The following is a 22941-nucleotide window of genomic DNA, read 5'->3' on the forward strand; positions in this document are numbered from 1 at the left end:
CAAATAAAATGCCCCAGTATTATCTGGGGATGACAAAGGTTATTTTTCAATGTTTGTTGGTATTTATAGAAGAAATAAATTTTCACACAGTTTTATAGCTACCATGATCTTGAAAAGAGTAATAAAGCCAGCTGTGATGGCACATGCCTTTAAACTCAGCACTTGGGAGGCAGAGACATGCAGATCTGTGAGTTCAAGGCCAACCTGGTCTATATTATATATAGCCCCAGGGCAGCAATAACTACATTGTGAGACTCTGCTCCCCGCCCCCCCAAAAAAAAGAAATTAAAAAAAATCTCCTTTTTAAAAGGACAAAAATGAGAACATGAGATTTTGTGGTTGACCACAGAGTTAATTGTTTCTAGAACAAGAACTAGAATTTAGATTTTTATTTTCTGATCCTTAAGCCAAGTATACTCTTCATAACTGATCCTTAATCTAGTATACTTTGTAGTATGCAGCAGATGCATAACTGATAAACTGCTGTTTTAACAGTGTGCACAGTATACATAATGAATGGCTGACATGTTTAAAACTATGATGAGCTTTAGACAGTTTTGCATGTGGGCCAACACTACAATGCCCTCTGCAATAAAGTAATCAAGAGTATACGTACCTTCAAAAGGCTGTTTTCTGGATAACACTTCCCACATGATAACTGCATAGCTGTTTAAGTTAAAAAGTTGTATGTTAAAAGTAGACTTTGTAAAATAAACTAGAATAGCATTATTTAAAAATGAAATGATTTTGAAGATAAGGTAAAGAATCACCATATATAGGTAGGATAGTGAATACTATATATGCCTGAAATAGTTTTTAAAAAGAATTAATTTTAATGAAGAATATAAAGTTGCCACAGTAATATCTTAGTGCTATATACTAGAATGAACATTTGTGACAAATTTTTCTAAACATACAGATAAAATGTACTGTCTAATATGATGTCCCTATTTTTCACACAAAATAAAAATCAATAAGATTGTCTAACATAACTCCATTCTACTGACTTTTTCAATAGTCTTTTCATAGCACAAGTATATTATGAAAAATTGATAAAAATTACATTTCAGTTACAAATTACCTAGTTAAGCTGAATAGTTTATATTTGAAATAAATGGATACAATATAAAAATTCAGTACCTTTAAGTGAATTACATGTTCAAAAATGAAACATGAATGGAATAAGATATCAACACATTATTTTTGAGCAAACTGAAGATTACAGAGAAAATCCCACTAAATCCTAAGTAAAAAAAATTCCTTATTTTTTCCTTCTTACAGGGAATACAGAGCTTGAACATAAAAACATAATTCACAAACATATAAGTACACGGATATTAGCCTGTTATCAAATCCCTGATACCCATAAGTGAGAAAATAAAGAAGAAACAATAACTCAATCACCAGAAAAGCAGCCAACAACTACGGGAGTTAGTATCTTTCAAAAGTAGCCTTAGATGAAAATGGTAGCAACTCACCAATAAGTAGGTAGAGTTGACTGGATTAAGAAACAAAATCCTACTTTCTGTTTTCTCTAAGAATCTTACCTTATTGGTAAAGATAAAACTATCAAAAACAGGCTGAGAAGTTATTCTGATGACAAAGCCAACTACCAACCATAGTTGATTGGAAGAGACAGAAAGAATGCCACACTAAAAAAGGATGAATTAGCCAAGGACAAGTAACAGCTGTAAATGTATATGCAGTAAACTTTGACACTCCCACTACCATAAAACAGATGAATATAAAAGGCCTGGTTTTTGAAACAACAATAACAGTAAATTCAGTCAATAGTTAGGCCAACCAAGCTAAAAATGAATAAAGACATCTCAGAGTGAAAATACATCTTAGGCCAATGGTTTGAGGAGATGTCTACTGAATGTTCCATCCAACTGAAACAGAACATACATTCTCCTCAGCAGACTAAGGACCTTCTCTAAAACACACTCTAGTCTAGGCTATAAATCAAGTCAAAGCAAGTCTAAAAGAATCAAAATCACCCCTTGCATCTTCTCAGCTCCTAGTGTAATAAAACTATAAATCAAAACACAGAAAAAAAATCTACAGAACCATAGAAGTACATGGAGACTGAAGAATGTGCTCTTGAATTACCAGTGGGTCATTCAAGAAATCAGAGAGAAAATTTAAAAGTTCCTAGAATCAAATGAAAATGAAAGCCTAACTTATGAGACAGTTGTAAGAGAAACACTTTTAGTTATGAGTGCTTTTAAAACCAGAAAGATGGCAAATAATAACCTAATGATGTACCCTCAAGGTACCGAATAAAATGGTGGTGCACTCCCAGCATTTGGGAGGCAGAGGCAGGAGGATCTCATGAGTTTGAGTCCAGCCTGGTCTAAAGAGTGAGTTCCAGGACACAGAGAAACCCTGCGTCCAAAACAAAACAAAGAACAATCCAAACTCAAAAGCACTGAATCAAGAAAAAATAAAGATCAGGGCAGAGCTTAATGAAATGCAGACAAAAATAATGTATACTTGGTTGTGAGTCTAGCCAGGTGAGCCATCTCTCAATCCAAGAGTTGCTTCTTTAAAAACAAAAATAAGATAGACAAATCTTAGCTGACTAGCCAAAAGACAAAGGCCCAACTTAATAAAAGCTGAGACAAAAACGGGGAGGACACTTTTTTATTTTCAATAAAATACAAAGACTCATTAGGGAGTACTTTAAAAACTCCTTAAAAAGAACACACCTGGAGAATATGTAAAAAATGGTAAATTCTTAGATATATTTGACCAACCAAAATTAAATCAAGATATGCATACACATGCAATCAATGACACCTATGTCATAGTAAACTCTCCTAAAAAGGAAAAACTCAGGAGAAGATGGATTCTCTGTCAAAATTTACCAAGCTCTTTTTTGTTTTTTTGGGACAGGGTTTCTCCCTGTAGGCCTGGCTGTCCTGGAGCTCACTATGCAAACCAGGCTGGCTTGAACTCGCAGAGGTCTGCCTGCCTCTGCCCCCTGAGCATTGGAATTAAAGGTGTACGTCTCCTTGTTTAGCTCTCTATCAAGCTTTTTTTAAAATATTTTCTCCACAATTCATTATATATCCTGATTGAAGCCCCGTCCCTCAACTCCCCCAGTCCCATCCCGCCCCTCGTTTCCCTCATCCCTTTCCCCTAGTCCATTGAAAGGAGGAGTTCTCCTCTACTGCCACCTGCCCATAGCTAAGTCTCATCAGGACTGCCTGGATCCTCTTCCTCTGTGGCCTGGCAAGGCTGCATCATCAGGGGCAAGTGATCAGAGAGCAGACAACCAAGTTCATGATAGAGGCAGCCCCTGCTCCCCTCACTCAGAGTTCCACATGGAGACTGAGCTGCCAATTGGTAACATCTGAGAAGGGAGTCTAGGTTCTCTCCACGCATGGTCCTCTGTTGGTGCACCAATCTCTGCAGGACCCCCTGGGCTCAGATCTTTTAGTATTGTTGGTCTCCTTGTGGGGCTCCTGTCCCCTCCATATTGCTCTCTTCCTACCTCTCTCTTCCTTCATAAGACTCCCTGTGCTCTGCCCAAAGTCTGACCCTGAGTCTCAGCATCTGCTTCGAACCCTTGTTGGGTGAATCCTTTCAGAGGACCCTCTATAGACTCCCATCCTGTTTCCTCTCTTCCGCTGCTTCTGGTGTCTACCCTGTTTGCCATTCTGAATGAGATTTAAGCATCTTCCCTGGGGTTCTCCTCAGTGTTTAGCTTCTTTAGGTCTGTAGATGGCTATTCTATATTATATGGCTAAGATCCACTTATAAGTGAGTGTATACCATGCCTGTCTTTCTGTTTCTCCGTTACCTCACTCAGGATGATTTCTTTTAGTTCTATCCATTTGCCTGCAAATTTCATGATTTCCTTGTTTCTAAAAGCTGAGTAGTATTCCATTGTATAGATGTACCATGATTTCTGTATCCATTCCTCTGTTGAGAGACATCTGGGTTGTTTCTAGATTCTGGCTATTACAAATAAAGCTGCTAAGAACATAGTTGAGCAAATATCTTTGTTGTGTGGTGGGGCATCTTTTGGGCATATGCTCAGGAGTGATAGCTGGATCTTGAGGTTATGCTATTCCCAATTTTCTGAGAAAGGACCAGATTGATTTCTAAAGTGGTTGTAGACATTTGGACTCCCACCAGCAATGGAGAAGCATTCCCCTTTCTACACATCTTCTCCAGCATGTGTTGTTACTTCAGTTTTTGAACTTAGCCATTCTAATAGGTGTAAGATGGAATCTCAGAGTTGTTTTGATTTTCATTTCCTTGATGACTAAGGATGTTGAACATTTCTTTGTTTCTCTGACATTCTATTTTCCTCTGTTGAGAATTCTCTGTGGTCTATCAAACTTTTAAAGAAGAGAAAACACCAATGTTCCTCCAACTGTCTTATAAAATGGGGTACTGGCTAATTTTATGTCAACTTGCCACAAGCTAGAGTCATCAGAGAGGAGGAATCCTCAATTGAGAAAATGCCTCTGTAAGATCCAGCTATAAGGTCTTTTTAAAAATTAGTGACTGATGGCACAGCCCATTGTGGGTGGAGACATTCATGGGCTGCTGATCATGGGTTCTATAAGAAAGTAGGCTGAGCAAGCTTGTAACCAGCACCCCTCCATGACCCCTGCATCAACTCCTACCTCCAGATCCCCGCCCCCATCCTTGCTTTCTTCAATTACAGACTACGATGTGGAATTATAAGCCAAATAAACCCTTTCCTTCCCAGACTGCTTTTGGTCATTGTGTTTTGTCACAGCAATAGAAACCCTAAGACAAATGGAAAGCAAAGTGACACTACCAAACTCATTCTAAGAAGCCAACATTGCCCTGATATCAAAACTGGTCAGGGACAAACAGAAAAAAATAAAACTATAGTCCAGTTTCCTCAATGAATATATATGTAAAACTACTGCAAATCAAATTTAAAAGCACATTAAGCAGATCAGACATCTTGACCACACTGCTTTCATCTCAGGTATGCAAGGATGGTTCAACATTGACAAATCAGTAAGTGTGGTTCAGCGTGCACAACAGTCATAATGACAGAAACCACAAAATCTTCTCAAAGCCGAAAAAAATCCAACCCAACCCAAACCAAACCAACCGAAACCAAACAAAATGGTCTGTCTTTTTAGAATCAAACCAGTGTTAGGGAAGTCTTGATTAGACTGTGCAGTCTTCATTTAGCAGAATTTCCTCTTTTAAGATCTTTATAGGACAAACCCACTAAAATCTGTGCATCTAAAGAAATTAAGCAAGAGAGAGGACCCTAACTAAAAAGGTCAATCCCCATCCTGAAAGGCAAAGAGGATGGACATCAGAAGAAGAAGAAAACAGGAAACAACCTAGGAATCTTCTACAGAGGGCCTCTGAAAGCCTCTGCCCTGCAGACTATCAAAGCAGATGCTGAGCCTGATGGGCAACTGTTGGGCAGAGTGAATGGAATTTTAGGTAAGAAGTGGGAAATAGTAAGAGCTGGAGAGGACAAGGTCTCCACAAGGAGAGCAACAGAACAAGAAAATTTGAACACAGGGAACTTCCCAGAGACTCATACTCCAACCAAGGACTATTCATGGAGATAACCTAGAACCCCTGCACAGATGTAGCCCATGGCAGTTCAGTGTCCAAGTGGGTTACATAGTAATGGGAAGAGGGACTGCCTCTGACATAATCTGATTGGCCTGCTCTTTGATCACCTTCCCCTGAGCGGGGAGCAGCCTTACCAGGCCACGGTAGAGGACAGTGCAGCCACTTTTGATGAGAACTGATAGACTAAGATCAGAAAGGAGAGGAGAACCTCCCCTATCAGTGGACTTGGGGAGTGGCATGCATGCAGAAAGGGGAGGGAGGGTGGGATCGGCAGGGGAGGAGGGAGGGGCTTATGGGGGGATACAAAATGAATAAAGTGTAATTAAAAAAAATTAAAAAAAAATTAAAAAAAAATCTTCCTTACTCAGTTATCTGATTTAAATGAATCAGGGAACAATGGAAGTATTTTTTTTTCATACAATAGGAATGTGAAAGATATTTGTACTAAGTACTCACTGACATAAACAGGTTGCCACTGGATTTAAGAAGTAGTGAGAAAACCTTTTCTTGACAAAAGGGGTATATAATCATGTAACTTTCTAGTCAAGACATATCATTTACTACTAACAGCACTTTCATTTTTACTATTAATTATTTATTAAAGGTAGCAAAAGTTGTTTGAAAGGGCTATCCCATGGGTTTAAAATAAACATAGGAAGCCTGATTTTGCATTCATTCGCAGGTTAAAGTGACAGATGTGAATTATACATGAGGTAAAAGTTCCCATACTCTAATTCTGTGCATAATAAATTATAATCCTCCTTTTCTCTACTCAAAGAAGCAGTATTAAAAACAACAAATTACTCTTCTTGCTGAGCTTTGAGGCTATAACTAGCTTTAAATGAAACATGAAACCATAATTCTCTTAAACACATTAATTCACTGAATAAATGATCCATCCATATATAAACATTAAGGATGATTTAAATGAAATCATTCCTAATAGGTTTAACAGTTTGCTTATTTCTCTTTAAAAGTGTGTATAATGTGTAAGTAACAGTGACTAAACATTACAGACTACTGTATGCTAAAAACCTCTGAGCACTGTTACTTTTTTTTTTTTTGCAGCACAGGAAAAATTCTCATGTTATATGCTAGTGACTCAAAGTCCAGCATATTTTCATTGACAGCCAAGTTGAGCGATTTGCCATAGGGTATCAATTTGCTCCTGCACGAGGTCAATCCTCTGATTGAACACCATCAAGCTTCCTTTTAGTTGAGCATTAATTCCTTTATGTACAATTAAGGCATGAGCTACATTGGCTAAATGATTATTCAGGGTCTGAGCAGTCTGCCCAGTATGACTCATGGCTAATGCCCCGGTGGTAGCTCCAACAGCCGCCAATGAGATGGTAGTAACAATGGTGGCTGTAGTTCCAAGATCCCTTTTCTGTCTGAAGAGAGTCATAGCGTGAGGGGCATCAACGGGCACAGGCACCCAGTGAGGCATGCGAGTAACCAGGGCATACCTAAATTTACTAGCATTCCAGCATTGGGCAAAAAAGCAAGTATCATTACCACAATTACTTGGCTCTATCTGGCTAATAATGAATAAAAATGGGGGATATAGACAAACAGGTGTGGGCTTATAGGAAATATTATGAGAAGCCTTAACCCCCTCGTTGAAACATCCTGCGTCAGTTCTAGAACTAGCAGTGGTAGTGTCCGAGGTCTGAGTAGGTTCAGGAGACCATTGCCCCCAGGGGCGAGACGTGCTCCATGCCAACTGACTAACTCCATGTTTTCCTCCACTTTTGAAAGTCATTTAAGGTTCTTAAATTATTTTTTTCCCTTTTTTTAAAAAATTTTTCATCAATTACACTTTTCATCAATTACACTTTTCATCAATTATAACCAAGGACTATTCATGGAGATAACCCAGAACCCCTGCACAGATGTAGCCCAGGGCAGTTCAGAGTCCAATTGGGTTACATAGTAATGGGAAGAGGGACTGCCTCTGACATAATCTGATTGGCCTGCTCTTTGATCACCTCCCCCTGGGGGGGAGCAGCCTTACCAGGCCACGGTAGAGGACAATGCAGCCACTTTTGATGAGAACTGATAGACTAAGATCAGAAAGGAGAGGAGAACCTCCCCTATTAGTGGACTTAGGGAGTGGCATGCAAGCAGAGGGAGGAGGGAGGGTGGGATTGGGAGGGGAGGAGGGAGGGGCTTATGGGGGGATGCAGAATGAATAAAGTGCACTGTTACATTTTTATAGGACAAAACATACACCTTCGTATTTTAAACACTGTTGAAATTGCTAGTAAGGGAACAGGGATTGTTTCTGACATGAACTCAATGCCCTGGGGGCAGCCTTGCTAGGCCACAGAGGAGGACACTGGCCACAGAGGAGGACATTGCAGCCAGTCCTGATGAGACCTGATAAGCAAGGGTCAGATGGAAGGGGGGGAGGACCTCCCTTATCAATGGTCTTAGAGAGGGTCAGGGAAGAGATGAGAGAGGGAGGGTGGGGTTGGGAGGGAATGAGGGAGAGGGCTACAGCTGGGATACAAAGTTAATAAACTGTAACTCATATAAAAATTTTAATAAAAAAAGGAAAAAAAAGAAATTGCTTAAAGTAAAAGTGTTTAATTTGAAAAATGTCAACCGTGGCCTCTAATTCATTTTCATCATAAGTTATTAGAAGAAAACCTCATTATAAAATGCAGCAAGAAAATTCTGGCTGATTACTCTTATGTTTATGATAAAACAAAAGCAATACCCTGTACCTGTATATATCATGCTTCACGCTGGCCCTGGATTTCTGTCCGGGTTCGTAGTTTTCAGGTGGCATATAGATAATGGTTCCTCCTTCAGGTGCAGATTTGCTATTTCGTGACTGAGAGAGTGACATCATGCGCCATTTTGATAAACCAAAATCTGCAATCTGTAAGTGGAAAATGTTGAACTAAAACTTTTTTCTTTAAAACATCTAAGAGTTAACAGCATTTGTTTTCATAAAATGTATTTATAAGGGTTATCACACCCAAGAAAAGCTATGTACTATTAATATTCCACAGCCTCTTACCTAATTAAATACTATATCATTATGCCTAATAACTCTACACGTGCTATCCACTGATAAGGTTTGAAGCAGAGTACTACATATTTTTAAGGGAAACCAATTGTTTCAGAATCTGAGTAAGTATATACACCTAATATTGGTTTTTATGGCAAAAAGCCCTGGGGCAGGCTGTGCCCTAAATCCCTCTACCATTGACTATTCTTCCTCATACTCCATACAGTAGACTGAGCATTGCTTACAAATCAGGCAGGCCTATGTAGTCTTTAATAATTGTTCCTATTATATTTATTCGTGTGTACGTGTGTGGTCACGGTAGGCCAGAGGGCAAATCTAGAAGCCACGGTTTTCCTTTCATCATGTGGATTCTGGGGATGAAATCTCAATTGTCAGGCTTCGCAGAAAACACTTGTGTAGTTGAGACAGTCTGCCAAACCTGGTTTATATGGTATGATTCTTCTTCAAAAAGTGGTGATGTTAAATTTTGAAATAAGTAACATCTTATAAGAGTAAAGGTCACCGTTATATGACTCATGTTCACTATTAAGAGTCACTTTGGATAGTTACATATCATGTATTTGAGTCCCCAAGAATGCACAGCTAAAGAATTGATGAACGGCAAGCATTTTTATTTTAAGTATGTCTTTTTATAGCTTTATTTAGATTGTCAATTTGTATATATGTTATAGAACATAGGCTTTATAGCTTTATTAATATTTAAAAGGTTCCTTACTTTTTAAAAATAAAAGGTAAAATGCAAGACCAGAAATACTATTTAGTGGGCAAGGAGTATGGGAAAACTTCAGAGAAATTTAAATTACTTAGACTTATAATACATATTGAATAAGTTAACAAAGTAGAATGGGCTCCATCCTGGGTAACTGGTATTTTTGAGTATTTAATTCTTGTATTTTTATAGGGGAAAAATATTTATACCTGTTTTGATAAATGAGATAAACATTTCAGTCCTCAGCCCATCAAAACAAGAACACACAAACCCTTCATATATATTTTCTATAAGCTCAAGAGAAAACAAACTAGAAATGATCAAGGGGAGACATGCTGCCAAACCCTGGAAAGCCAGTTCTAAAGGCAAGGAAGCTTCAGTTATAAACACTGGACTCTAGAGTTGAGATTATTTCAATTTGTAGCCCAATTCTATCACTTACTCGGTTGTGTGACCCCGAGAAAACTGTTTAATTCTCTGTGCTCTACATTATGTACCTGTATCTGGGGATAACGTACCCTAGAGAAATGTGTTGAGGTAATTCCAACTAGTCCTTCTAAGAAATTATTCAGAAGAACGTCTGTCACATGAGATAATTACTATTGCTAATGTAAACATGTACTGAATCAGCATACTGCTTTCCATTTACATGTATAAATTATAACTCAGAACAAAAAATGTAAAAAGCAATGTCAGTCTGAGTTTTAAAAAGGAAAAAAATGTTGATTCTGCAACATTAGGAGACAATCCTTTAACACAGGTCAAAAAAACCTTTGTAAGAATTTGTAAAGGGGTGCTTTAAGTTATCAAAAAGGAAACTTTAAGAGTAATCACAAAGTATAGAAACCAGCAAGAATTCAGGAAAACAAATTACAAAGACCAGTGCTCAGTTTTACACTGCATACCAGAGTTGCTCCACAAACAATAAAAGAAGTTAAATATTTTTTGATAGTATTGCTACCATACCACCAACTTAAAAGTTTGTATCGATGAGAACTTTTGTCTTACTTTTATAATACCATATTTGACTATTAACTGGGCAGGTATATTTATTAGATGGAAAAGATCTGAAATTCATTTGCTCACTTAATTATGGGATGTTTTTATATGGTGTTATGCATGTGGTGGTTAACAATCCAGGCTAAACTGTTTTCTTCATGAAACTTACAGTCTGCCTGGTCTGGGCTGCATAAGACCCTTTCACAAAAAAAAAAAAAAAAAAGAAATACAGTTTTTTTTTTGTTGTTGTTGTTGTTTTTTTTTTTTTTAATGTGTGTGTGTGTGTCAGTTGGTGAAAACTACTATGGAGAAGAATAACGTATAGGGTACAGAGAGGAACTAGGTGGGGTATGATGGAAAGAATGACTGTTCCTGATGACATAAGCCCTGGAGACACTTGGGAAAGCAGTGAAGCAAGCAACCCTTTAAGCATCTTAAGAAGAAAGGATAATGGTACCCAGAAGAATATCCCCAAGAAACAGGATAGCAATTTCCTGAAAGTACGGATTAACGTGAGGACTGGCATTTCAACACAAACGGAGTTTCTTAGGGCTACATTGCACTGCTCTGTTCTTAAGGGAGGCTGAAGTCTTACTCCCACACAGCAAGGTCAGATCTGATACTTGACAAAAGGAATTCTTAAAAGTACAGGATAAGGAGAGTTATTTAAACAATAACACATGAAAAATGACAAGAATAACAACACAAACATCAAAAAGAAACTTCTCGGGGCCTCTAGTCTCCAGTCTAATTTGAGGAGCATGACTGCCCATTGCAACTGGTAAATTACTAACCCCCCCTTTTCTGTTTTCTTGTAATAGGGTCTCAGCCGTCAGATTGGCCTCAAACTCACTATATAATTTAGGCTGGCCCTGAACTCGTCACCCACCTGCTGCATCCCCCAAGCGCTGGAATTACAGGCAGCATTCACTTACCACGCCTGGCTAAGAAACTTTCATTAAGTGTTTCGAACCTCAACAATCACACTTTGATCCAACTCCATACGCATCAGATTTTGCCAGATGCGTTTTGGTCAGCTATTCTAAGGACCAGCATTTGAGATTAGAGCTAAGACATGCAATCAAATAACACCAGAGATTAAAAATCATGTAACAAGGGACTGACTGAGGAAGGGAAAGCTATTTAGCAGAGAAGAGGGAAATCTCCCCGTGAATGTGCGAAGTAGTGGGGCTGTCGCTACCCAAATACTAGAATGGATTTGTACTGAAGGAGAATTTTATTAAATTATCAATAAAACATGAGGTAAAGGATGAAAACAACAGGGAAGGGAGTTTGGTCACTTAGGAAAGTGTCAGTTACTCACATAAAGGTGTTGTGTGCTCTACTATGGAGTAGCTACTCTGGGAAGGGGGACTGTTGCAAGGACTCAGTGCCAGCTCACCGCAAGGTCTTGCAGAAATGATGGGATACCTATGTTAGTCCCTCTGTCCATGTCAGGAATGCTAGAGCACAAGCTTGACCTTTTTTGTTTTTTTTTTTTGGTTTTTTGTTTGTTTGTTTTTCGAGTCAGGTTTTCTCTGTGTAGCCTTGGCTGTCCTGGATTCCCAAGGCCCAGGGTGTCTTTGAACTCACAGAGATCTGCCTACCTTTGCCTCCCTGAATGCTGGGATTACAGGAATGCACCACTGTGCCTGGGTAGCTTGACCTTTCTTTCTCTTCCCAAACTACCATTTTAAGAAAAAATATTCAGTAAATATTTTAAATTTAACTTTTCTCATGCTCTGTGTTAAATTTTTCCACTGTTACAACTTCTCTGTTAAGTAATAGAGGAATAAGTGTTTCTTTAACAGTTTTAATATTTAAAATCACCTTTTATGTATGCTATGGAAACAGGTATAGAAAATTGAGTTGCATTTAATATTAATTACTCCATAGTTACTGCTTAATTGAGTTCCCCTATTCTATAACAGGGTTACAGTTTACCTTGCCTTCACACAAAAACAAATTCAAGACATGAGGTTTCAGCATAAAAGCACGATAGTAAGAAAACCTTACTATTAGAAGGCAACACAGGGGAAAATCGTCAGTACCTAGAGTTGAAAGAGCAGTGCTCACAGGTTATAGCAAAAGCATGATGAATAAGGGAAAAAAGTGGTAAACTGGACTTATCAAAGTTAAAATTTTTCTTGGGGACAGGCTTTGCTAAAAGGATAAAAATAGGCCTAGGAAATGGCTCAGTAGTAAAGTACTGCTGGGCAAACATAATCTGAGCCTAATGTCTTAGACCACATAAAAAAACCCAGGTGTGACAGGGTGCACCTGTAATCAAAGCACTCAGGAACTGGAGGCAGGAGGATCTCTGTTACTAGCCAGCCAGGATAGCCAATGATCACACACACACACACACACACACACACACACACGTGCATACACATGTATTCTCTACCATTCAATACAAACACACGGATGACAACACAAGCTGTGGAGAAGTATTTGAAAGAAGTATCTGAAAATTATTATCTGATGAATGAAGGGGTCATTTAAAATATATGCAGGGTTCTTAAAACTGAATGGTTAAAAACTAAGTTAAGAAAATCGAGTGGTTAACAATGAAAAACTCAATTAGAAAATGGGATTATGCAAGAAGCTTTTCATTGAAAAGGATAGAGAGGGCAAGGAAGCACATGAAAAGGGGTGAAAATCTCCAATTCCTGTCCAGTTTGTGCTCTGGAAGTTGTATTCTAATTCTGCAGGGGAACTGGGTAAAGGGAACATGGAACTACTTTGTAGTCTCCTTATAACCTCCTAGGACTCTACACTAATTTCAAAATAACTGAAGTAGTTAAAATAAAAAAGGTAAAACTATTTTTTTTTGACAATTTTAATCTAAGAAACAGTGAATTGCTCTTTGGTACCAAATTCTATCTCTAATGTTTAAAGATAACTGAGCCTTCAGCCTGGTGTGGTGGCGTACACCTTTAAACCCAGCACCTGGAAGGCAGAGGCAGGAGAATTTATGTGAGTTCCAGGCCAGCCAGGGATACATAGTGAGATTCTGCCTTATACAAACAAACAACAACGGATAAACGAATCATTTCTAGAAAGAGGCTAACATATAGAGAGCCAAGGAAGACCTGAATGGATCTGAATGGATGAATATTGCTGACCCACAGGTGTGGCCATGTCAAGGACCTAAGGCCTTAGACCTGTAGGAATGACAAAGCCTTCCCGTCCCACTGCAAATGTTGGCACTGTGTCCAAAAAGTAGGAACTACATTTCCATCCTCCTGGACCTTTACAGCCTGAGACTCTTCATTCCTTCACCTGCCCAGTCAGGTTTTCAAGCCCCAATCCACAGGGAGGTGCTACTGACAGAATTAAGACACGGCTAAAAAGTTTCTTCAGAATTATTAAGAACAAAGATTATGAGACTGACACACTGCCTACTGCTCTAGAAAAGATCTTCCTGAGTGAGGTATCCCAGAAGCAGAAAGACACACAGGGTATATACTCACTTATAAGTGGATATTAGACATATAATATAGGATAATCATACTAAAATCTGTACACCAAAAAAAGCTAATCAAGAAGGAGGACCCTGGGTAAGATGATCAATCCCCATTCAGAAAGGCAAAGAGGATAGACATCAGAAGAGGGAGAAAAGAAGTAACAGGACAGAGGGCCTCTGAAAGGCTCTACCCTGCAGGGTATCAGAGCAGATACTGAGGCTCATAGCCAAACTTTGGGCAGAGTGAAAGGAAATCTTATGAAGGAAGGAGGAGATAGAAAGACCTGGAGGGGACAGGAGCTCCACAAGGAGAGAAAAAAAAATCTGGGCACAGAGATCCTTTCTGAGACTGATACTCCAACCAAGGACCATTCATGGAGATAACCTAGAACCCCTGCAAAGATGTAGCCCATGGCAGCTCAGTGTCCTGCTCGGGGGGGGGGGGGGGGGCTAGCCTTACCAGCCCCAGAGGAAGACAATGCAGCCAGTTCTGATGAGACCTGATAGGCTAGGGTCAGATGGAAGGGAAGGAGGACCTGCCCTATCAGGGAGGGCTACGGGAGGAGAAGAGGGAGGGAAAGTGGGATTGGGAGGGGATGAGGGAGGGGGCTACAGTTGGGATACAAAATTAATAAACTGTAATTAATAAAAAAAAATAAATAAATTTTAAAACAGAACAAAGATCCAGAGAAGCCTCCCATCCCAAATAGTTACCTTAACATGAAATTCATTATCCAACAAGATATTCTGAGTCTTTAAGTCATGATGCAGTAGAGGGGGGTTCATATTATGCAGGTAATTTACACCAAGAGCTATTTCATGCAGAATGCGGAATCTCAATGGCCACGCAATATCAGGATATTCAATCTTCTTCGTATGGGTGAAGGAAACAAAATAAAAATTACTACCATAATTTAACTCTTAAAAATTAAGAATTCCATGAGGAAATAGATTATAAGCTAAGATAAGACATACCCTCAATTTCATAATGTAGTATCAGTTGATATTGTTTAATATTCTTATATTTTACTTTCTTTAGTTTTTAGAGATGCATATAACTGTAGCGGTGGTATTTCTCTTTTTATATTAGCCATGCAACTGCATGGGATCACTGCCTCGTTTTTAGCATAAACAGCTCTCAATTATTTCTATGCGGGTGCAGTCAGACATATGTGTGTACATTCCCATCCTCCACTCAGTTCAATGGCTTCATCAAATAGCTTACACCCATAAACACATGCACATACAGAAAAAAAACTGCTTCTGACATGTGAAAGCATTCATTTAAAACTTTAACTTTTTATATTAATTTAAAACTACAATATTATTATAATCTCTACATCAGTTAAAATTGAGAGTGTGTATTTATTTGAAGTGTTAATATCTCAAATCTGAAATCATTTGTTATTGTAATTTGTGTGTGTGTGCACGTGTATACACAGTATGAGGAAGATACATGGTTCTAGAGGGTGAGCGTGGAAGCAGAGGACAACTCTGTGAAGTCAATTCTTTCCTTTACTGAGCTTTGGGGTCATCAGGCTTGTACTGCTGTTGGCAAGTGCCTGTACCTGCTGAGCCACCTTTCTGATCTAGACCTCAGACTTTTAATTGTACACTTTACCTCTTGTAACAACCTTTGAGAATTTTTTGTTTGTGGAATCACAGGCCATTTTGAGTCTATCTGAGTTTCTTTAAAATCATTGTTTTCTGAATAAATAAGCTAATGCAGTTTCTCAGGAGAATGTGCACACTCAGAAAAGATCAGACACTCTGGAAAAGGTGCAATGGCTCATCAGGGATTGTACGCATGAGTTCATTTTCCAAAATACTGTGTAAAAGTCAGTTTTTAAAGAAGAGCTAAAACTGCCTCATGATTCTTTTTGAAAACAAATCTGCTTAAATTTCAGTGACCAATTGGTAAAGGGATGTTTCAAAATATTTTAGGCTGCTTTAACAGTGTATTTCCAATTTATTCAATGATCTTTCATGATGTTAGGGGTGAGTGATCAAGATAAATACCATTGTGAGCAATCAGTTCATAATTTAGGGTGGTATGCTAAGGAAGTCAAAAGAAATATAAAACACTAACATGGAGTTAGGAGCACATACAGCTCAATGCCTTGAAGTAAGTGAATCTTTTGTTGGTGTATAAAGAGCGGACTTTTTCAGAATCCTATGAAGTTTAAGAAGCAATGTGGCCTCTGAATGGCAGTGTCACGGAGTCAAAGGTAGACTGACACCCACTCTATATTTTACGGTCACACTTAAGAGTTAGCAAGACCCTAGAAGAGCCTACAGAATTTCCAGTGGGCTCTAAGTCTGGGCGCCACCGTATCGATAGAGATGTGGAAAGAAGACATTAGAATTTCTGCTTAAACTTCACTTCTCAAACAACAAAAAAGAAGTCGTGATTTATAGAATCTTTGTAACTTATGGCTGGGGCAGGTACACAAACCTTACAGACTGACACCAGCTACTTCAGTCCATCTTTGTTTCAGATGGTCACAGTCATGAATAGAATGCGGTGTATTCTGAAACAAAGAGGAAGTCACTCCATGAGTGGCTGGCAGTGGTGCCCACTTTCCCTTGCCTGTGTAGAAAGCACTTGATGTATTATAACGTGGGAGTACCAGAGGTATTCACAGGTATAATGCAGTTCTACTTAGCCCAAATCCTTATAAAAATAGAGCAGCTGACCTAAAAAGATTTCTGAAAGAAAATGCAGACTTGAAAAAAATCAGGGAGTAGGACCAAGCAAAAATAAAAAGTATAGTACATGTATTTTAAGAATGGTGACCCACAAGTTTATTTATTGATAAGATTCACAAATAAAAGCCAGAGTAACTCATACCTTGAAAAAAAAAATCAGTAATGGCTCAAACTGTTATAGATAGAAAAATGTCATGTATCTTGTCATTTGGGATAATTTACTTGGTCCACTAAATGATAATACTTAATTTGGAATCTAAACAGTCACTAATATAAAATATGGCTTAACAATGGACCATATAGTATACTGACTGAACTTTTCTATTTTCCATGCCTACCTGTGTATTAATATGTATATATATTTATTCACATATATATGAACACATACATATATCTGCTCACATATCATATGAATACTGGAATTTACTCTGAATGTCACAGTCACATATGCAAAATAATTTAGGACCTTTGAATTCCAGCCCAATTCCGTAGTACTTTGAAACAACACAAACAAAGCCACAAAAGGCAAAAACGTTGTCACTTTCATGGTGCTTCATATTCTTACTTGATTCATTTATATACTACAAAGTGATGTGATTGAAGAACAAAAATACTACTGAGCTGACTAAATAATAATTGTAGTCATGAGAACAAGTAGTACTTACTCTATGTAGAAGCTCATTTAATGATCCATTTGGCATGTATTCAGTAACTATGCCCAAAAATTCAGGCTCATTGCAAATTCCCAAAATTGGAAGAATGTAACTAAATCTAGCTTTATGTAGTATTTCAGCTTCTCGTAAGATATCATTTCTTTCACTAAGGAGAAAAAGGATAATTATTTCAGATAATAAAAAACACACAATGACCGTGCCCCACAGATTAACTAAGGATAGATTTCCCCCCACTAATTAGCTATGTAGCCTCATGTGAGTTTTCAACTTCTGTGTCCCTTGGTTTCATCACATGTAAAACAGAGATAACATCCACTCCATGAATTCTAGCTTGTTTAGGGAACAGCCAAAATAACTTGTATCAACTACTGGTGGTAAAGGCGCTGCTCATGGTTATCACTGTACTTCCACTAATGGTGAAAGTACTGCACATGGGTCATCGCTGTACTTTTGCTAGGAGAGAGCAGGAACAACGTTAGAGGAAGCCCCGAAAGTCAACCTGTTAGAATGACTGAAGCTTGAACTAATCAAGTTATCAAAGTTATTTTATAATAATAGGCACATATTTGATTAGAATAACATGATGTTATGGTTATATACTATGTAAAATCTTTCCAAACATGAAGGATCAAACATTCAAATATCGCAGATGTACTTAGTTGCTTGGAGCAGGTCCTCAACCCTCTAATACTGCTACCCTTACAATGCCTCTTATCTAGTAACAGTGCACATCCAACAGTCCTGTGTCAAGTGAATTGAAGAAGTGAAAGCAAAGCTGTGACAGTTTAATGTGAAGTAGGATATGTGACAGCATATAAAAAAGAAGGATGACAAAAAGACATGCTGGGACCCTAAGACTCGAAGAACTACTTCATCTGATAGCCAGAAGTGTTTGAGCAAGAGAAATCAGTAAAATTAATTTTGAAGATAATTATCTTGGCAGCATTCCATGGATTAACAGAAAGAGGAACAGTTTTGAAGGGTGTAATAATGGTTTAGATACAAAGCAAGGGGAAACTGAAACTATAAAGTAGTAGTGGGAAGAAAAAAGGAAACAGTGCTCTAAGGGACTTGCAAAGAAAGACACAAACAAAGAAGTAAACAAACAGAAACAACGGAAGAAAACTGATCTTGATGCCACCATCATTTCCCCCCCGACCCTAGACACATGGGTGTTGGTAGCGATGACATAAATAGAAATGCTTCCAGGAGAAGCCTATTGAGTAAGTGATGATGATTAGTTGGCTCTTAAGAAATCCAAGCTCTGGGTGAATGACTGTTGAAATAAGAATAGCAACAGACATTTCTGACCAAACCAGCTTAAAACTCACGCAGAGAGACATACAAATACACACCCAACCATAGTTAGAAATTATTTATTCTTTGAGTAGGCAAAAATATTTTATGTTTTAAATTCAGGAGTTGCAAGAAAACATAAAGCAAAGTTTCCCTCTGTCCTTTACCTTGACTGTAAGAAAACCAGTTATATCAATCTGTGAAGTCCATTTAATAAAACTTCAATTTCTCAAGTTCTGTATTTTCCTCAAGAGATACTGGTTAACAAGACAGTCACTGTGTAGTAGCTAACAGGACGAACCTGAAGATTCTGGGCTCTTGAGAAACACTCAAATTGAGGGCACACTGCGCTAGCTCCGGTGACACGCATATATATACTCTTTCCTCCTTGGTTCAAAGGATGAAATAAGCGTTTGGGACACAGCACAGTCGGTAAAGAGATTGTCATACAAGCAGGAGAATCAGTTTGATTTCTAAGAGCACACATAAAAAGAGCCAACAATAAAACATTCCCAACACACACACACACACACACACACACACACACACACAAACATACCTCACACAGATAAATGGTGCTCCTGAGGAACAACACCTGAAGCTGACCCCTGTCCTCCACATCATGCACATGAACCGGCTCTTCCATCTCACACGTGTACACACACACACACACACACACACACAAACATACCTCACACAGATAAATGGTGCTCCTGAGGAACAACACCTGAAGCTGACCCCTGTCCTCCACATCATGCACATGAACCGGCTCTTCCATCTCACACGTGTACACACACACACACACACACACACACACACACAAGTCTGATGCATTCTTCCTTCCTGTCTACCACTTCATATGCAATCTAACCCTTGGATCAACTTTCTAGAGCTGGTTTCATTCTCTCCGCTTTCCATACAGGGACATCCAGAGTAAGAAAAATGAACGATACTCTGGTGACCACAACGCAAAGTGACAGGGTTTATGTCAGATGCAAACTGTAGTTCTGTTACTCTGAGGTCTGTTTTTCCTATTCTATTGGTTTAGTCATATGGTTTGTGAGGTTAGATTTCAACAAGATTGAGGGAGAAAAATTAAATCAAAAGATTAAAAAAAAAAACCAACTGAAAATGTAAAATACAGCCTTAATAACTGTATCACTAAAATTACCCAACTCAAATTTTCAATAGGAAACAGTTACCCCATCTGTAGGGTACTTGAACAAGCAACCAATAGGAGTCATCAATCCATTAAGGCAGGAAGACTGCTATGGAAGGCCCACTCACTGGCTACGAAGAATGACTGATTAATCACTAAAATAACATGTAACGTCACATAAACTTATTTTCCTTTCAGATCATGTTAAAGAACAATGGTTACATTATCCACACTAGAGCACAACAAATATACCTACAGTGTTTATTATTCATGTTTTAGAAATGAGAAAATGAGACATCCTCAGAGTCAATTGTGCTAGACCTATGTTCATGTTAAGATCAGTGGAAAGAATGCGATGCAGTACGGCCAGGAGATTTTGTTGGTCTTATGAAGATAATTCCCTACTCAACTAAGCAAAATAATACTATGAAGTGGTTGGTGAATATAGGAAAGCAACTCCATCTTTATTCTTTGGCCCACAAAAGGCACAAACAAAGCTCAGGTAAATTAAAACCTTGAAAGGCAGAATCCAAAGTGAAAACCCAGTTAGCTTTGGTATACTCAGTGGTCTATCAGTGCACAGACTATATTTTTACTTGGTTCCTAACCAACCTCCTTTTAAAGTTGACCTCTTACACACACTTACCCAATGGCCCCGCAGACTACAATGCCCGGTCTAAACAGGCACAATACCTTGACCACTCCTGGATCTGGATCATGGTACACAAAAAGTGTTAGCGCTCCAAACTACAATGTGATCTAGCCCATGCTGGCAAAAAGAGCCTCAGGGCAGATGAAAGTCCACCGTTCTAGCAGGGCCCTTCGAAGCTAGAGGGTTAGTTATCTGACACTGGTTCTGACCTGATACCCACATTAACTGCCTCTGACCAATGGGACCGCTATGATTTCTGTCTTTTCAGAAATCATAGATCCAGGAGGAAAAGAGAACATTGCAAACACCGATGTCAGTGAGTGAACTAAAAACGGAATGAAGGTCTGATTAAACTCCTGATCAAAGGGAAACGCACAAGAGTTCTGACTAGACCCGCTGCCTAACACATACAGTCACAGAGCCACGGCACTTAGTTGTAAGGCTTTCTTGGAAACAGAAACCAAGGCTATTCCTTTTTCCTGAAAATGTGGCAACTGCACCCAAGTAATATCAGCATGTGAGATAGTCAATTTTTTATATTTATAATTTTTGACCATTAACAGCCTTTCACTCAATTTACTGTTACAAAAACAGTGCACACTTCCTTTGGGGAGTGCCCAAGTCAGAGCTCGAATAACAACTGCTTACGGAGCGTTTGATGTGTGAACTTCATGACTGCATGTAATAAACCACAAACAAAACAAAACCGACCAGATCAAACCTAACCCAACCATAATATGCAGGCTCTGGAGCAGCACTGCTTAATAAAAACACGGAGTGCGACACTTAGAACCCTAGAAAAACATTTTGACATTTAGTTAATATAAAAACACGGGTATATATATATATATATTTTTTTTTTTTTTTTTTTTCAGAGCTAAATGTATTTTGCACTCACTTTCATTTCGGAGAGCACAGTTTCAAGGGCTCTTGTGGCTAACAGCCAGCTAAAGATAAAGCAAAACACACATGCACTGTACCGACATAGGTCGGGTTCAATAAACAGGCACTTAGAGGTGGCGCTGATTGCAGGTTTTTGGAAGGAGAGAAAACATCTCGGATGGGGGGAGAGACAGGGAAGTGGGGAGGCGAGCTGGAAAGTCTGACACACACCCAGGGCAGTTTTTCCCTCGCACCAGCCTAGCCCAAGTGCTAAGGGCGGCCGGAGCTGGCCGTGCCGGGCCCGCGCGGCCGGGCCGTCCCGCGTCCGAGGGGGCCGGCGGCGGCGCCTACCTGTCGAGCAGCGGCGTGTGGATGTGCAGGTGCTTCACGGCCACCCGCACGCGCCAGTCCGCGTGGCGCGCCGACGACACGGTGCCGGAGGCGCCGCGGCTGAGGTAGTGCAGGTCGGCGAGCTTGTGGTAGGGGATGGTGGGCAGCGCGCTGCAGATGGCGTCCCCGTTCATGGCGCCGGCTCTGCCCGGCCCGGGCAGCGGCCACGTGCGGTGCGGCGCTAGGTCGCGGGGCGGCCCATTCCCGCGCGGCCGCTGCAGTTCCGGCCCGGCCGGCTGTTCCTGGGAGCCCGTCGGGTCTGCGGCCCCGGCCGACCGTCCTCCGCCCTCCTCCCGGGCTCGGGTTCCGCCCTCCGCGGGCCCCGCCCTCCGCGGGCCCCGCCCCTCCTGGCTCCTCCCCCTGCCGGCCCCTCCTCTTTGTGGGCTCCTCCCTCCACAGACTTCTTAGCCCGCCGCTCCTAGCCCTGGCTCCTCCCTCCGCAGGCTCCGCCCTCCGCAGGCCCTCCCTCCGCAGGCCCCTCCCTCCGCAGCCTCCTCTTTCCGCCCTCCCCTCCTTCTGCGGGCTCCACCCTCCACCAACTCCTCAGCCTACAGCTCCTACCCTCCTCAGCAGGCTCCTCCGTCACTGACTCCTCCCTCTGCAGGCTCCCGGGGTAAGGTTAACAAAATATGGTCTTCCTCCCCGACCAGCCGTGTGGGCCCCGCGGAGGCCTGGAAAAGTCTTTCTGTGGGGAAAATCCCTTCAGACGTCAGGTGGGTCGGCTGGATTTTCCTTTGGCCCGAGTGTCTTCCTTAGTCTCCAAACCCCAAAGTGATGGATGTGGGGTGACTCCTGCTGCGGAATCTGGGGACTTGGCTGTCCTCCCACTTCCTGAGCGGTTAACTATTTGCTTGTCCCTCCACTCCAGGCTGCCACTGGAGGAGTGCGCTGTCAATGTGACGAATTGAGGTGTTTAGCTTCTGTGGCACGCTCTCTTACCAGGAAACGGTTTCTCCTTTCCCCAAAGCCTACACACAAATTGAAAAAAATACAACCATTTCTTGTGTTTGGGAATTCTGTTTTCAAAACCCAGAACAAGCAACAACAAAAAACCAAGCACACACACTGAAAACCCAACCAAACAAAACCATGCACTACTCCATCTTTTCACTTTAAACAACTCCTTACTTAGCTGGCTGTTCACTTGGATGTTTGGCTCAAATATAGTCGTCTTGACATCTCATATCTGTGGGCGATTTAGTTCCATGATCCCACCACGATACCTACCAGAATACTACACTCTGTAATTGTGTAAAATATATAACATAGGCACATCCTTTCCCATACTTTAGTTCTTCACAGTTTTTTACAAGTCTAGATTTTAAGATTATGTTTTCTTGGTCGGCCAAGGCGTTAAGAGGGCTTGC

General features: G+C 40.1%; 1 protein-coding gene across 4 annotated transcripts in view; it reads right to left on the reverse strand.

The window, feature by feature from the left end:
* Nucleotides 1-21927, reverse strand: part of Ripk2 (receptor interacting serine/threonine kinase 2) — a 40896-nt gene extending 18969 nt beyond the window's left edge. The window contains exons 1-5 of one of the 4 annotated variants that reach the window (XR_009592481.1): nt 21536-21927; nt 17187-17340; nt 14527-14682; nt 8325-8482; nt 617-666 (exon numbers count right to left, since the gene is read on the reverse strand). Coding sequence is in view for 3 of the 4 variants with exons in the window: in XM_021630912.2 (XP_021486587.1) it covers nt 617-666; nt 8325-8482; nt 14527-14682; nt 17187-17340; nt 21536-21708 (691 nt within the window). In the remaining variant the exon portion in view is untranslated. Of the gene's footprint in view, nt 1-616; nt 667-8324; nt 8483-14526; nt 14683-16267; nt 16344-17186; nt 17341-21535 lie in introns of those variants that run through there. The other 3 variants (XM_021630912.2, XM_060386025.1, XM_021630913.2) reach the window with 3 other exon arrangements.
* Between the last annotated feature and the right edge of the window lie 1014 nt (nt 21928-22941).

The sequence above is a fragment of the Meriones unguiculatus genome, chromosome 6, assembly GCF_030254825.1.
Source record: "Meriones unguiculatus strain TT.TT164.6M chromosome 6, Bangor_MerUng_6.1, whole genome shotgun sequence".
Taxonomy (NCBI): Eukaryota; Metazoa; Chordata; class Mammalia; order Rodentia; family Muridae; genus Meriones; species Meriones unguiculatus.